Source organism: Fringilla coelebs, assembly GCF_963513975.1.
Source record: "Fringilla coelebs genome assembly, chromosome: 4".
Classification (NCBI taxonomy): domain Eukaryota; kingdom Metazoa; phylum Chordata; class Aves; order Passeriformes; family Fringillidae; genus Fringilla; species Fringilla coelebs.
In genome coordinates, this window is record NC_140032.1 from 15,552,941 (window position 1) to 15,570,352 (window position 17,412).

The window sequence follows — 17,412 nt, forward strand, 5'->3', positions numbered from 1 at the left end:
AGGATTAAATTGAGAAGGGACATTTTGGACTTTAAATTTCCTCTTATAATGCTGTAATAATACCAATTTTTCTTGTACCATTAATACCACTAATTTCTGAGACTGGGTGACAGGCTGATACCTATTTTCCCCCCTCTGCTTATTTTCCCTGTTCTCAGTGGCCTCCTTCTAATCTGTTATCTCTGCTGCCACAGCTGTTCAAGGCTGTTAGGGGGAGAGGAATGACTGTGGCTGCTGCTCTTCATCCTCATCCCTCTCATCAACTGTCAGAGTTGCAAGCAAGGCAGACAGGGCACTTTACAGCAGCTTCAACAGTAAACTCAAACAAATTAAAAATTTATTTCATTTCTCACCCTCATGGACAAGGACAAAAAAGGCTTCAGGATATCCAAAACAACCACTGGTAATCAGTCCTAAATATTAATTAAAATTCCAGAATACAAAATATGTACAGTAACGTTTCATCATTTATGATGAACTTATTTGATGTTGTATATGCATATTTGGCTTTTTTAAATTGGTGAAGGGATTTTCCTGTACCATGTATTGCCACTTCCTGGATGATGTGGTGAACTACAGAACAAGTGAAGCTACGTCCCTGGGTCCACACTTGCTCATGCTCTTAAGAACAACAAAGGCAAAGTATATCAATGCAATTGTGAATTTGGCAAAACAGTGACAAACCACCAGTGTTAATGATCAGTTACAGACAGCACAGGTACTAGCAGGAGGCAATCATTCTATTCTGCTTCAGCATAATGAAGAGTAAAGTGGAAAGAAAAGTGATCTCTTTTCATTCTCCATTGTGACAATGCTTAGTACATTGATAAAAGCCAGTTCAACTCAGTTTTGCATGTATTCCACTGAGTATATATGATAAGCATACCACATAACTGTTTTTCTGTTAGGATACAATATAGCTTCAATAACCCTTCAATAACCTTTGCCATTATAAGACAGGGTTAAATGAGAGCCAAAATGTCAGGCCAATGACATTTTAAATGGTCTTCAGCTACCTCCACAAGGACATGATTAAGAAGCTTACTTTCTCAGTGTTTATGACCCTAAGTGTTAAGAACCTGACATGTAGCACTAAATCAGATATATTTATCCCCTTGACCAGTCTCTTGTCAGCACATACCATGCACAGCGCTGATGACATATTGTGCATGAAATCTGGATGGATATCAGTGACAGGTGCTGCTCCTCAGGGGTCCATACTGGGACCAGTGTTATTTAGTATCTTCATTAACAACACAGAGGAAGAAACTGAGTACACCTCAGCAAATCTGCAGATGACTGAGTGCTGAGGTTGCTGCACCAGAAGGGTAGGATGTCATCCAGAAGGACCTGGACAAACTCAAGAAGTGGACCCACGGGAGTCTCAAGAGGTGTAATGAGAGCAAGTGCAAGGTGCTGCATCTGGGTTGGGGAACCCCAGGTATCAACACAGGCTGGGGATGAACAGATCAAACCAGCCCTGTTGAGAAGGACTTGGGGATTCTGGTGGATGAGAGGCTGGGCATGAGCTGGCAATGTGTGCTCACAGCCCAGAGAACCAAATGTGTCCTAGGCTGCATCACAGTGAGAGCCCAGGGACACAGATCCTGAAGTGGGGTAAACAGTCTTTAGAACACACAGCTATTTCCTTCCAGATTCCCTGACACATTATGCAGGAATCCCAAACCAGAAAGAAAAAAAAAATTATCATGTTAATCCCACTGTTTATATGTTTAGATCAAAAGTTAGTTATAAATTGTAGCACATAAGAAGTGAAACAAGATCTTTTGGTTTACATCTCAGCAACTCCTAAATAGCTGTAGTGCCAACTAACTCTTAACAAGTGACCAGAGCACAAGAAAGGATTAAACACTGAACAAGGAACCATCAAGGACACACCAATCTCAAACACAGTCCTGCCAACAAATCCCTCATCCTTAAAATAAACAACTTGATTAGAATAATGGTATTAAAAAAACCTAAAGCCACACTAGTTTGAATTTCAAAGACCAAAGGCAAAAATAAAGGCTATTCAGTATTGTGATCAAAGTCAGAGACTGATAAATTTGGAACAAAGAAGAACTGAGAAGAAAAAAGTACAGAACTATAAAGAAGAAAACTAAAGTTCCTAAAACTTTAGAATAAATATGTTAAATTTTTGAGACAAGAGATTTAAAAAACAAGGAAGAGTCAGGCCTAATAATGAGCTGAAGGAAATAACCTAATGCACTACATCTAATGCACTTCTTTGTATGAGGTACAATTGACTTTTGAGAAAAAATTTAATTTAGAGCACAGCTTGAAATTAAAATAAGACATTTAAAAGCATAAAGGAAGGCAGCGTGCTATGCTTTCAACAATGATGAAAGAACTTCTCTTTATAATTTGGTCTCCTTGTTCTCTAATACTGACCCTACAAAATTTGTTTACAGATAACTATTTCAAAAAGAGAATATACTATTTAAATTTAGGGAAACATTTCTTTGTGATACAACAGATAAAAGGCTTTCTGTATAGAAGTGCTTTCCAATGGCTGCAGTGTTTAGATTGCCTGGCTGTACATAAATTTCCTTGTAAAAGTCAGGGTGACAATGCAAAAGTAGTTTTGCTGCAGCTGAGAAATCAAAGCTGTGGGAACAGCATGGTTGAAGTCCCAGATTCTGTAGCTGCAGTCTCAAGCAGCTATAAAAGCCTCAAGGTCTTTGTTGATCTGCCCCTAAAAGATAACAGGTTTATTTTTATTAGATAACAATTAACTTATGTATATTTAATGTCCTGTTCCATTCATTTTTATGTAGATGATTCACAGTTACTTTAATCTTGAAGTTTTAGTGAATTACCAGTTACAGTAAAATTTTAAATGGCCATACAAAGGTGAGAAGGATCACTGACTCCACTAAGTCCAGAAATGTAAATACTGAGAAAAATAATACACATCAGCTTGCTATCCACCAACAGGTGCTGAGCACAATGCCAAGTGAAAATATTTCACAATTTCCAGATCTAAACCAGTAGCTTGGCACTTCCTATCCTGATGTCATACTATGTAGAAGCTTGAGCAGGCAGGGCTCTGTAAGGTATTTCAATGTGTGATACAGGGCATTTCCTAGAAAGTACAGCTCGCACAGTTCATTTCTGTTTTCACACTTTAATTCACAAGAAAACTTGCTTTTGAATTTTAGTTGTAGTAACTTCTCTTGAACACAATATCTACTCTTGTGGTCATTGCTTATCTTTTCTGCTATGTCATATTTTTTTTTTGCTTAACATGCTAAATAAGAAGAGAGTTTTACCTACTTGTGAGAAATTCCTCAGATGCCCCTATTATTCCCCTCAAATTATTTACTACTGTGTACTAATCAGTACCTTTACACTGAATTGAAAACATTTAAATACTATTTAAATACTGTTTAATAACAGTAATATTTTGAGCTCAGCCCCAGAAAAGGTGAATCTATTCAGTGTGACCAAGCTTCATCAGCTACTGCTGCCATCATTACCCTACAGATGACTGCAAACCTCAGAAAATTACTGAAAGAAGCAGAAAAAGGAGGGAAATATACAGCAGTGCCTAGATTTAGTGTTTCCTTTCAGAAGTTTAGTTCAGCCCAGGTATGCAGTTTAAGCACATTGTGTTCTAGGACACACAAGACACTCCAATGGCTAACTGGAAGCTCAGCTGACAGGAGCAGACTAGCCTCAGTTCCAGGGTAGGATGAAGTACTGGCATACCATGCCACCACCATCATAAAGACACACCATCAAAAGATGCACCATCATTTCAGCTGCACAAAATAAAACATTTAAAGGATACTAAAGTGATTGGAATACATGAATTGAAAGAGTACTGTTCCATCCTTACTGAGGCTGTGATGCAGTAAATCTGTTCAAGTTCAAAAGAGGTGAAAAGCTCTACTAAAAACCTCTCTGTTATTTATCTCTGAGAAGAAAAACACTGCTATTTATAACCATACTGAAAGGTGTTCCAGGAAAAGTTTGAAAGGAATAAATTAGCTTGTTTTGTGCACTCTTCTATGTATATACTCACTGCTTCCATCTCCACACTAATGAATGGCAATACTTCTTCCATCAACTGATAAAGGACGACCTGGTTCTGCTATTATGGGTCTTCCATAATAATGTCCAGCAATAAAATATTGATATCCTTTTCTTTTTATGGAGGAAATTGCTAGCAATTTCTATATCAGTCCCTTGCTTATTTCAACACGAAAGAGGCTTCACCTTTAGGCAGGAGAGCTATATGCATAGCTGTAACTATTTTCTGCACTAATAATAAACCTTATCTAGGTTTTCTGTCAATAGAGTAAATTTCATTTTTAGCATTCTCACTGTAAAATTAAGTATGTCTGATTTCAAAAATATAAGTAATTCGATCTTGGAACAGAAAATAATACTATTTGTCACAGAATGAACATTATCAACTTATCTGGGAAGATCTTTTTGGGGAGGTTTAAGTTTAAAATTTAGTGTTAATTTTCTGTTATATTATTCTCTGTGATATATTTAAGGTTTTACATAAATAGTCTTTCATCCAAAGAATTACAAAACTTTTGCATCTAATATGGAAGTTTGCAGATGAATGAGACAGAGGTCATATCAATAGTCAGAACTCAAAACGTGATGTAAGCTAATTGAAAATTTAACTTGTGATACAAAAATATGAATAATCTGTTTTTAATTACGTAGCTATTTTTTTTTTAACCTATTGCACATTTGAGTTATCTGGTTTAAAAACTTTGAGCTGGAATTAAAAGACTATGTTCTATTTTCTTTGCCCATCTGTATAAAAGAATGTGGGGAAATTCCAATCAGACATACTGAAGGAATTCTTTAGGGTGAGGGTGGTGAGGCACTGGCACAGGTTGCTCAAAGAAGCTGTGGCTGTCCCCTCCCTCGAGTGCTCAAGACCAAGGTGGATGGGGCTTTGAGCAACCTGATCTAATGGAAGGTGACCCTGCCCATGGCAGGGGGTTGGAATGACACAATCTTTGAGCTCCCTTCCAGTCCAGGGCATTCTGAGATTCTACAAAACTAGTACAAGCAAAGACGATCTAGCACAACCTTAGAAGGCAATCATTCCTACTGGCTTTGAAAACAAGAATTCAATAAATATTTCAAATGGCTTTTATCAGGATTAGGAAGAATCTCCATCAAAGGATACCTGAACAGCTCTTCCTCATGAGACACACTGAGTACAAGTGCCCAAAATTCGTCCTAAGCAGCAACACAGTTAAGAAGTGCCAGAAGCATGTTTCCTAAGTACCCTCTACCTATTATCTGGGGAGCATATCACAAATTAGAGTCATCTCTGGTATCTCCCTCATATATCAGCTACTTTGGTGCACTGTTTTTTTGTTAGTTTGCGGTTTTGTTTGGGATTTCTTTTTTGCTTTAGGGTTAGGGGTGAGGCATTTCAAGATCCACCTCCATAGCCACCCAACAACATGCATTCTGAGATCACTGTGTCAATACAGCACACTATAAAGTCAATTTTTTGCAAACAGAAGGCTTGATCCCTTGGAAGCATGGGCATTTCAGCACAAAGCCAGTAGGCTGTTTTAGCACCTCAAATAAAAACTTGCCATAAAAGGACTAAGTGTCCTTGAAGTGAATCTCAGCTTCATCCTACTGAACCAATCAGTAAAATGGGTGATGAGGAATGCAAGTCAGAACACTCAAATTCACCAAGGTAAAATGTTTAGAGTAAGAAAAATATTAAATACATTGATTATGTTAAATACATTAATGAATTAAATAAACAGCCTCTCTCCACATTTTCTCCTGATCAGCACTGCTATACATACCACTATTTGACATTTGAAAAAGATTGTTCTTCTCAAACTTCTTGAAAACACTTCCTTTTATTTCGACGAACTGCAATTTTTAGAAACAGTTAGTTAGTTTTTACTCATAAAAAACTGACATTAAACAAATAATATTATCAAAAATATGTCTTTTTAAAATATTAATATTTAAGACATATGATACACAAAGACATAGGATATAAAACAAATGAGGGTAGCTATATGATAAAGCTAGATACTTACATTATTGGACATCATGATGGTAAGCAGTGATTTATTGTGGGAGTTGAAGGCCACATTAAGGGTTGTTGCTTGAACCATTATGAGAATAGCATGCAGGACTGAATAGCAGGGTAAAGGAAGAATATCTGAAATAGGTTTTCTGCACAACAGTACTGAAGAGCAGTGAACCACAAATCTCCTATTTTGCTTTCAAAGTTTAACAGGAAAGTTTCCATATTCCTGTAAACCAGACTTACAGCAAGGCAATACTTCCATGAATGTAATAAATGCACAGTGCTTTGTAGCCTGTAATAGTGATGCTAATTTTTCTTGCTCTAGAAGAACCCAATGACATTAGTTGTGAGAAACATCAATGCAATCTGAAGAAAAAAATCTCAGGTAAAGACTCAGAATTAGCCTAAAGATTTCAGAGAAAATAAGGAAAATTTGTAAGAATTTTAAATTCATTACCAAAACTACTGGACTACAGTATCTCTTTAGATTCATAAATTCATTTTAAGATTATTTCACATTAAGAACATTTGCATCATGAATATGCATGAATTTATCCATTCACTTTAAGAAAATATATTCAAGCTAGATGCATTTAACATTCCACTTAATAACAAAACCCCTCTATCTTTAAGGCCCTGTGAGCCAAAATACTCAAAACCAAATCAGAAATAAAATTTTCCATGAACTATCCAACTATGGCTTTTCATTTTACTACAGGTACACCATCAGGAAGGGATTATTTCTTTTACAGCAGGTGGTACTGGCAATCTTACTTTCCAAGTAAAGGAAGACTGACTTAGGAATACTATCAATTTTTCAAATGTATTAAAACAATTCAGAGCAATTACTGTAATTTAACTTAGAAAATTTTGTAATTTATTAAAGAAAAAGGATACAGACATAGAACACTGCCATGAAGAAGTGAGGAATCACACCTATGTGAGCTCTTTTTCTTTCCTTAGGTTCTGTAGCTGTCCAATAAAGAGCATCCAAAATATCTTGTCCAAATGAAGAAATCAGACGATCAGCCACCTAAACAAGAACAACTTTACTGCCTTTTTCTCTCCAACACTTGAGTAAGCCCAGGTCAAGAACACTTCAAATAAAAGTACAGCTCAATCTAAAAAAGGTTTCACATATATATCACTTCTGATCTCTTACTTATTCATTTACTCTCTGGACTTCACAACAATACCATTCCTTTTGTATATTAAACAGTTTACTTTCCCTTTCAAATTTACTATCCCCTTTGCAACAGTATTTGGAATAAATAATAATATATTGTTATCTTAGATGCTTTCCTGAAAGATACTCAAGTACAACTCAAACCTCAGCCTTTTATTTAGTAGTATGTATGTTGTATCAAGCAATTTAAAATGTTTTTCTCTATCCCTCTGGGTTTAATAGAAAAAGCCCCAACAATAAAAAAGGCAATTTCAGATGACAGGGAACATTAGCTTACAGGTACAAAAAGCCTGAAATGAGACTTGGCTTTACTGCTTTCCATACACTGAAGTATATACTTAATGCAAATGTCTACATAAAGCAGAATTCAAAATTATAAGTACTATAACACAAAAATAAGCGATTAAGAGGGACTTGAAAGTCTGCCAAAAAGGGAAAATATGTTGAAAAAACAATAAACACCTGGAGTATAATCCAAAGAATACACACACAAATAGGAAAAAATCCCTCTAGCAGTAATTCTAAAGATAGAAAACATATGGACAGCATTTTGAACTTGTAATTTAACACCACAGCAAGAAAGGTCATAGGGAGTTCCACCAGTTCCCAACATTTCATCAGCTGCAAAAATATAAAACTGAAAATCACTGCACAGAGGAACATTTTTTTCTGTCTATACACTGCAGTTCAATATTTTTAAAACCAAGCTGCACAGGGCAACAAAACCAGAACTTTAAAATTTAAACTTGGCATGTCTGGCTAAAAAAAGAGCTAGCTCTCATTGCTGACTAATTCGACCAAATGGAAGCAGGTAAAGATGACAAACTGATTACCTCTACTTAAGAAAGACAAGGAATATTTTCCTTTAGTGTCTTTCTGTAAAACAACGATTTTGGACATGTTAAATCAACATGTAGCAGTACAAAACCAGGTGCACAATGTGCCTGCAAATATTGATCCTACTAAATAGAAAATAAGTTCTTGGAACAACACAAACCTAGACTTCAGATAATCTCCTGACTTTTTAAACTAAATAATTGTCAAGGTAAAGATATTGAAATGAGGAAAGTCGTACTTATTTCTGACACTATTACTGAATGAAGTTTCCTAAAATATGAACATTGAATTTAAACAAAATTTTACAGGATGCCTCAAGCAAATGTACAATGTGCTATGCTCTAAGAATCACCTATGAAATAAAATGAACAAAGCCATGAGCTGATGAATTATCATAAATCTGAAGCTCCCAACCCCATCAGTTTTGAGAGATATTTACAGTGGCATTGTTTTCGGCTTTCAGATTTTGTAAATTGAGATTGTCTGCATTATTTGGTTCCTGCTCATTGTGATGACCCATTGAGTAATTATACCTGGTGTAGTAACACCAGCTACAGAAACTTAAGAGTTTGGTAAGTTTTTGTTCACAATATTGTGAGGGTTTTAATAGATAAAATGGTGGCTTTGCTTTCCTTTCTATTTAAGCAGTCCTTGGTTCTTTGCTGAAAGGATAGAAAGTATTAAAACCCAGCACACAATATTGTTGCTTGTTTTTCCAAATGGGACTTACCTAAACCCTACATGCCGGCTCCAGGCTCCAGCAGAATTCCATGGTGAGTGCTGTCACCAGCGTAACGCACACTGGGGCTTCACAAGGAGCAGGAGCCGGTGGGTCTGAATCTAAAAAAGAAAAGTGTCATTTAAGCCAAATGTGCTGAATGCTCCCCTTAGCCTGTCAGTTGGGAGCATTCAGCACATAATTTGAAGATTCTGCATTACTCATATCTGTCCAGGACAATACTCCCCGGACTTGCCAACAGCCGAAAACATTAGGACATTGTAAACATCTCTGTCACTTGGTGATTTACCAGACTAAAAAGATCTTCCTTATTTTGAAAACATGGGAAAAATGTAAAGCATATTGTTTAAAAAAGAGCATAAAGAATTCCTTAAAAAGAATTGCTTGCATCAGTAGCAAAGACTTTTAATAAAAATCACCAAAGTAGTCTAAGCAAGCCAATATTCCAACTGTTGAAAGCTGTCTATCCAAGTCTTTCAGTGGGATACCATGAACATTTTCTGCCAATATTGCTGCACCCTGTCATGGTAAAAAAGCCCCTTAAAACACACACTCTGCTTGGCATGCTGGGTTTCATGAGACACCATGGAAATTAAATACTGTTTCCAAATTCAAAGTCTAATGTAATTTTTCTAATAACCATGAGTAGCAACAAGCTTCTTCCTTTCCTAAAAGAAACAATGCAGCACTTTTCTTAGTTAAAACACACAATTTTGGTTCTGCCAAACACAGCAAAGTAATTAAATTCCTCATTCCAAATAGAACGAAGAATTCACAGCAAACACTGCAGTATTGCTTCGAATTATGTGGTAAGCACATAAAGCTGAGAAAGTACAGCACCAAGTGATTTGAAGTAGTCTTGAAATAAAGAGAAAATACTATTTTAAGCACATGGATTTATTTAGTAAGTGATAATCTCTCATCAATTATGGACCAGTATTTCCCCACACAACTAAAATCTAGATAGTAACTCAGTGCCAATTTAATACTTGTACATATTTTCCAGCAAATAGAGAATCAAAAGCAACAAAAACCCTATGAATACACAACTGGAGTGGCTTGTATGATATTTATTTCACTTACTATAACAAAGTGTGTTCCTTATGCAATATTTTCGTATTTTATGAGGAAAGAACAAATGCCTTCAGACAAAATATTCAGATTTTGCAGAATGTCACCCTGTTTCAGCAGTCTTCAAACAAGGGTACAACAGATGTTCAAATGAGGATTAATAGATCATTCAGGAATCCCAGACACCTAGCAGAATAACTTTTGTGTACAAAGCTCTGATTGAGTCTGTTTAAGAGGTTGTACTCCTACATGTCCTATATTTGCAGGATGGAGATAAGATTGTGCCCATGAAAACACTATTTACTTTGTGAACCATCGATCATAGAAGCACAATTAAAAATCCTATGCTTTACATTAATAGAAAAACAGAAACTGTTTTTCTTGATAGAATTTGTTTTTATCTTACCTCCCAAACCAGAATTTCCTTTTCTACATTAATTCATTCATTCATCTTAAAGGCTTGTGTCTGCTAGCCAGGACTGAGGTAAAGCTCTAACATGTGTCCTTGCACACAATGAAAGCTATATTTCCATAATGATGAATTAAAACCCAAATTCCATGTTTTCTATTATCCTCCTTCTCTTCTCTCCTCTCTCTCAGGATCTTACCATTATTTCAAATCAACAGTTTCTACTTTTCTTGATGAATTCAAAATCTCATTCATTACCTGCCGTCTCATAAGACACTTCTTTCATTTCCATTTCTCAAGTTTCTGGCTATGAAATTGATTAATAGACTCCATAAATTAGGCACTATGAAACAGTATCTAAAACCTTACTGTTCACAAATATGTTTCACTGCATCTGTGCTTATTAACTTAGGTATGTGCAGATTTGTGAGAATACCAGATGTGCCACATTTTAAGTACATCCTGAAACACAAAATATTTTAGATAGTCTGACAAAAGCATACTTCATATTCTTATGCCAACATCCTTACCTCAAGCATGTTATAGATGATGTAGAGCTTTATGACAGACTGTCCCCTTATCAGATGATACATCATAGAGTAGTCAACATAGTGCATCATGAAGTAGCAGATGACCAATATAATTCCTTTGAGCATGTCACATACCTGAGCAGGTTGTAGCAAACGTCTGTCACTGAAATACAAAGGGCAAAAGGTTCCACTAAATGTCATATACCCACAAAATACAGATGTTACTAAGTCATTATGAATTTACAAAGCTGTTCATCATGGATATATTTTAATGTAGTTTATTATGCCTCCTCCCCTGCCCCTCATGGCAACATGACTACGACCCACATCTATAGATCACACTCACAAACAGGATCACAGTCTCTTACTAGCCACATCCCTGTAATTAAAACATTATATTTGTTGAGAGCTTCTACTTTTCAAAAACCTTCTGTATGCATGCCCTTGGTTTCTAATTTACCTTCCCACTTCCACAGAATTCTATGATTTTCACTTCCTCAGGTACAGAAATTGTATTCACTATGATCAAAAAGATATGAAGCAGTCATCTTCAATTTCAGTATAATGAACCAGATGCTGAGGAACAGGTTGTAAATTCTGTATCTTCATTTAGCTCTAAGCTCTGCAGCAGTAAATGCAAACAATTTGACATCAGAGCTGGAGGTTGATTGTGAACCGAATGCAGAAGTTTTCCATGAGCAACCAAGGAGACTAAAGGAGTCATTACACAATTTCTTCCTAGTAAAACTACAGGAAGAAAATAGCTTTATCTCAATTGCCACAACAGTATACATAAGCAAAGCGAAATAGCAAGGCCATATTCACTTGTCTATTTATTTAGTTTAGTATTAATAGGGGGCAAAACAGGTAAAAAGCCTTTGAATTACATCAAAAGGTTAAGAATTAAATATAAAAAAGGAGGAAATAATTTCTATTAAATATATCTATGTTTTTAAATACACTGAAATTCTTTTAAAGAAGCTAATGTTTCAAAGAAGTCGCAAACCATTAGCGGAATTCAAGTAATGAATTTTCACTTTCTGTATTCTTAAATCAGTCATCCAGACAATGTTCCCATGAACTGATAATACACTTAGGAAAAAAAAAAGAGTTCTCTTGTAAAAATATATGCCATCTGTAAAAAACATCCAGTTACTTATGACCTTTGGAGTAGCTCTACAGACCCTGCAGAGAAGTCTAAAATCCCTGCTATCTCACTCACTCTATTTTAATCACACCTGGAGTGTTGTAATTTGGGTTTCTTACTTGTCTTCCATTTAAAAGAAAATCACCCTGAAGACAACATTCACACATTATATCACTCCTGGAACCACACAATGACATTCCACAATGGGCAAATAGGTCATGTTCTTGCTTGGAGTATGAGCAAGAAAGTTTCCAGAACTCTCAGATTTACAGTATAGCACTTTGAACAGAGAGCAACTGCTCCTTTTATTATGTAGTTTTTACTGCATAAACTAGATTAAAAACAATTACATTCTAAATAAAAGAATTCAACCTGGTCCAGCATACCAGAACTGCTTACATGGGCTTTCTCTCCCTAAGAGACATTTTCTTGCTTTCAGAAGTCCTCCAGTAACAATCTTCACACCATATCTTATTTCAGCCTAAGTGTTTGACAAAATGCCTCAGTGAATTTTCTTCCTTTCTTCAGCCCCCAAACTGAGTTTTAACTGCAAACACCAATTGAAAAAATTAAAGAAAACTGAATGTGTACCTTTTGCCCACTGCTTCAAAAGCCTATGACTGTCTTTGCACGACACAAAAATATGCATCCTCCCCAACCTGTAAAATCATACTTTGAAAATCTACTGCCTTATTTAATTACACCTGACTTAAATGATTATAGTTATTAAAATATAACAGTATATATTGAAATTTACAAGACTTAAACATGCACATGATTATGATTATTGTTCATATGCTTAGTAACAGCATATTTCTTTTTCTCCAATCTGCTTCCACTTTGGAAGTGTATTCAATCATTTCTGTACAAGTTTCCCTGCCAACACTCAAACTCTGAAATACAGACTGGGATACAGTCAAAAAGGTACTATTATACCACAACAGTAATTACAGGCCTTAGCACATGAAAAAGAGAATCAGAATTTATTAATAAGAATATCAGCATCTTCATTCTTCCAGCCAACAACTACCTTATCATTAGATAAGTAGTGAGTACCTGGTAGAAAAAACCTGATGAACAAAAGAGACACTCTCTCATTCAGAGTCTTTTAAAAGTTTGTTAAGGTACCAGTCTGAACAATAGAATGGTCTCACTGAAATGCACTAGTGAGGAGAACCTGTTTATGAAGCTTCTGAAGCAGTCCAGAAAGATTATCAAAGGAAAGTGCTTTGATGACCCCAAGTCAATACAGACTGAGAATATCACATCAAAGGTTTTCTGGCTTACAAGTAACATCAAGGATGCTCAACCACCAGTCACAAGCTGCAGATATTCTGTACTGATAACTCTATCACTCTTCTGCTTGTGTCGATGCTCATCTGACTACACTCAAGTAAAACCAACTCAGGAAAAGCCAATGTAAATGCACACAGCAATCATGACAAGGCACTACAAATTCTGAGAAGAAACTACATAAATCCAGGAGCACAACTGCTCTTCTAAAGGTGGTCTCAACTCTGAAAACTGTCACAGGAGACTAACTCTGTATAAAGTTGCATATCAACTTGCACACAGCATCCTACAAAAGATTTTGAGAATGTGCTGTGTACAGAACAAAATTGATTATCACTGAAATTCAATTCAAAAGCTGCCCTAAAGAGTCAGATCAACTACTTGATTGCTGTGCTTTACAGAAATTAAACTTTTGTAGAACAGATCCCATTCAAATAATATTTTTAGAGAATTCCAGAATCATTTAGGTTGGAAAAGACCTTTCAAATAATTAAGTCCACCTGTTAACCTATAACTGCCAAGTCCATCATTAAACAACAGTCTATCCATCTTTTAAGTACCTCCAGGGATGGTGATTCCACCACTCCCCTGAGCAGCAGCCTGTTCCATTGCTTTACAATCATTTTGGTGAAGAAATTTTTCCTAATATCTGATCTAAACCTCCCCTGGCATAACTTGAAGTCCTCTTGTCCTCTTGTCTCAACTTAGACTTAGTTTCTCACTAGTCTGTCTGTATGACTAGGAAAAAAACCCCGGCAATAAACAATATTTTTTGACATTTTAATTAAAAATACAAGCTATCAATGTTCTAGTCAAAGTTCTACATAACTTCTTGTGCTTCTCATTCACAAAGGAAGCAGAAACAACAGTAATGCTGTGACAACTTCAGAACAAGTGTCCTGGTTTGGGATGGGACACAGTGCCTTTTATTTTTAGTAGCTGTTTTTTTGGATTTAGTGTAAGGATGCCAATAACACACTGAATGTTTTGTTTGTTACTAAGAAGTGCTTACCCTGAGTCAAGGATTCTTCAGTGTCATTTGCTCTACTAGTGAGCAGGTGCACAGAAGTCGGGCACAGAGTATAGCCTGGACAGGATGTCCCATACTGGCCAAAGGGATATTCCACACCACAGAGCATCACACCCAGTATATAAACTGGGAGAGTTACCCAGAATGGGGGTCTATCACTGTTCAGGGACTGACTGGGTACCAGGCAGTGGCTGGTGGACAACTCTGTCACTTGTTTCTCTTAGGGTTCTGTTAGATTCTCTCCTTCTCCTTTCCAATACTATTTTTATTATCATATTTATTATTATTAGCATATTTTGTTTCAATTATGAAATTGTTCTTATCTCAACCCATGAGCTTTACCATAACTTTCCAATTGCCTTCCCCATGGGTGGAAGATGGAAGGAGTGAGTGGCTGCATGGTACTTAGTTCCCAGCTGGGACTAAACCACAACATCTTAGTCACAAAAATATCCTCACAGTTTCAATTTCCTCAGTTTGATGACAAAAGAGCTGTCAGCATCTCAACCCTCTACTAAGTACAAGGGATTACTGCAAAGATTAACTACAGAAAACTGCTTTCTAGAAAGTAAGAAGAGTAAGAAGATCCTAGCATTTAAAATATATTCCAGTGTTCTTTCATTGTACACTAGAAAAGACCGTTTCATACTGACCAAACAAGTAATCTACAGTGTACCACTAACATGTTTCCAATTGAGAAAGATTAACATGTCTCCTCCATAAATCCATAGAAGCATTCTTATTGTAGCAGAATCATCTTCCCCTTTGGTTAATAACAATAAAAAAAGGATTTTGAGGTGTGGTTCTGTAAATAATATAGAAAAGGGACAATTACTTCCTACAAAGACAAGGAAATCAAGTAAATGGATTAAGTCCCATGACTTGTCACCTTTTGGTGAATACACAGGACTGACTGCAAAGCCTGCAGCAATGAAATGATGTAGTCAGTGTTCAGTGAGAGCTGACCACTGCAGTTTGAGTACACAATCAGGCACAATCTGTATTTGTCACAAATCATTCCTATCCTTTGCATTAAGCTGTTTAATACACAGAAACATACACAGGCTGATGCGATTTCATGCCTGTCATAGCACCCCAGCATTCTGCATTCATTTTTCTCAATATGTGTTTTTACCTATTGTCTCCAGTAACTACTCAATGCCAACACTGAAAAGTACTTTCAAGACATCTTAAGCACTAACTAGCTCATACTGCTGTAGTTATGCACATCATGAGTATCACAGAATCTCAAAGAAACAAAATTAAAAGCTCACATTGGCCAAACTATGACAATTACAAAAAAGCGAAAAAACAAACAAGAAAAACATAGCATAGTGCTGGTAATTTCAATACCTCACTAGAAAGTAGGGACCCAAGTTTTAAGAATAAGACATTACTGAGCTGATAAGATAACTCAGAGTGTGATATTGTACAACTTTAGAAACCATTGAATGGAGATAGGAGAAGCTGAAACAGCTTAGCTCACTTCCAAACATTTCACATTTTTACAGCTGTGCATGAAGTATGACAGAATACCGACAGGAAGATTTCACACGAAAATTACAAGTGGGTCTTTTTTCTCATGAGTGACAAAATGAGAACAATAATTAAAGAGCACTACAATGACACAACTTCAATCATTCTAGCAGCAAGGTAACAAAGCAGTGGGAAGTAGAATTTTTCTGTAGAAAGCAGTTAGTCTTTTCCTTCAAAGCTATCCCAGGCATACAGTGATGTTGCACAACTGAGTTAAATATTAACACTTGCCTGGCTTTAGTGATCTCTGCTCTTGAAAGACGGTATCATGAGAGCCTGTGTCCAAGATGTAGTTCCTCTAATGTCCTACCAGATTCCAGAAATAACATTACATGGTTTCAAAATTTAGCTGAATATAATTTACCTGACAATTTTCACACTTCAAACTAGTAAATAAAAGGATCCAGAGCATCTGGACTGTCCTTCATATGCACCTTGTTATGATACATGATTTATATCTTTTCATCTAATTATTTTCTGGCTTATTTGAGCAACGTGGTTTAGTGGAAGGTGTTCCTGCCCATGGCAGGGGGGCTGGAACTGGTGATCTTTAAGGTCCCTTCCAACCCAAAGCATTCAATGATTCTATGATTATTCCATTACTACTTCAAATATTTTTTTGCTTTAAGTCATGCTCTCTAAGATGCTCTTTACAGAATTTTACAAGTGGTTTCATTATGCTAAGTTTTAAGTTCCCACATTAGCTGTATAGCCTAGACTATGAAGGAATCAAATTTTAAAACTTCTTCTAACAGCCAAGTATCTTAATACTAAAGAGTAAGACTTATCCATTCTAATATCCACTATGTAAAATCTTATATTGCTTTTTACTGTTACTAACACTGAATACACCAAAATGTTTAAACATGGGATGATCCTTCAACCTGCATGGATTCAGTGAAAATCCAAGCATTCCTTTACAGAGAAACTCTCTTGCACTGTAATGTTAACCAGTAAATGATGACAATACAGAAAAAAAGCACACAGAGACTCCACCATTCTACAGCACGTACTTAATAAGATGTTCAAACTCCTCAGACTTTGGGTATATTTATCTTTACATCAACTAACTGACAGAAAATCTCCATTGAAACAAAGCCTTACTTCTCAAAATACCATAAACAAAGAAATCCATACTTAAGGGGATATACAAGCTTATTATTTAATTAACATAGTGATACCATGCAAGCCACACTACTATACCTCTCTATTCCACTTCAGCATGCTTCTGTTTCAGGCCAGTCAGTTGTTAAAAAAGCAGAAGCATGCCACACTCAATGCTTATCCTGCAGTATTTACAGCAGTTCAAAGTCAAACTATGGCAAAATTTCCACAATGTACTGGCTGACATCAACCAGGAACTGAGCAAATCAATGTTACAGAAAAAACCTACTTTTTACAACACAACAAAAATTCGGGGTTAATACTCATGCTTCAAACTTTCCAATTTATGGTTTGTCAATCATGAGACAAATTTAGAAAGTGTAAATCCAAGTCTTTCCTCTGTTTAGAAAACCACTGGATCCATGTACGTCCCCTCCCTTCGGAAAGCTAAAAGCAAGCAAATTGCCTC

The 17,412-nt window shown here is 36.1% G+C and overlaps 1 protein-coding gene across 2 annotated transcripts in view; it reads right to left on the bottom strand.

Moving 5' to 3' along the window:
• TAPT1 (transmembrane anterior posterior transformation 1) overlaps positions 1–17,412 on the bottom strand; it is a 49,289-nt gene that overhangs the window by 15,474 nt on the left and 16,403 nt on the right. For both annotated transcript variants that reach the window (XM_084204331.1, XM_084204330.1), the window contains 4 exons: positions 10,834–10,996; positions 6,959–7,094; positions 6,069–6,166; positions 5,826–5,895 (listed from right to left, as the gene is read on the bottom strand). In XM_084204331.1, the coding sequence (XP_084060457.1) occupies positions 5,826–5,895; positions 6,069–6,166; positions 6,959–7,094; positions 10,834–10,996 (467 nt within the window). The remainder of the gene's footprint in view (positions 1–5,825; positions 5,896–6,068; positions 6,167–6,958; positions 7,095–10,833; positions 10,997–17,412) is intronic.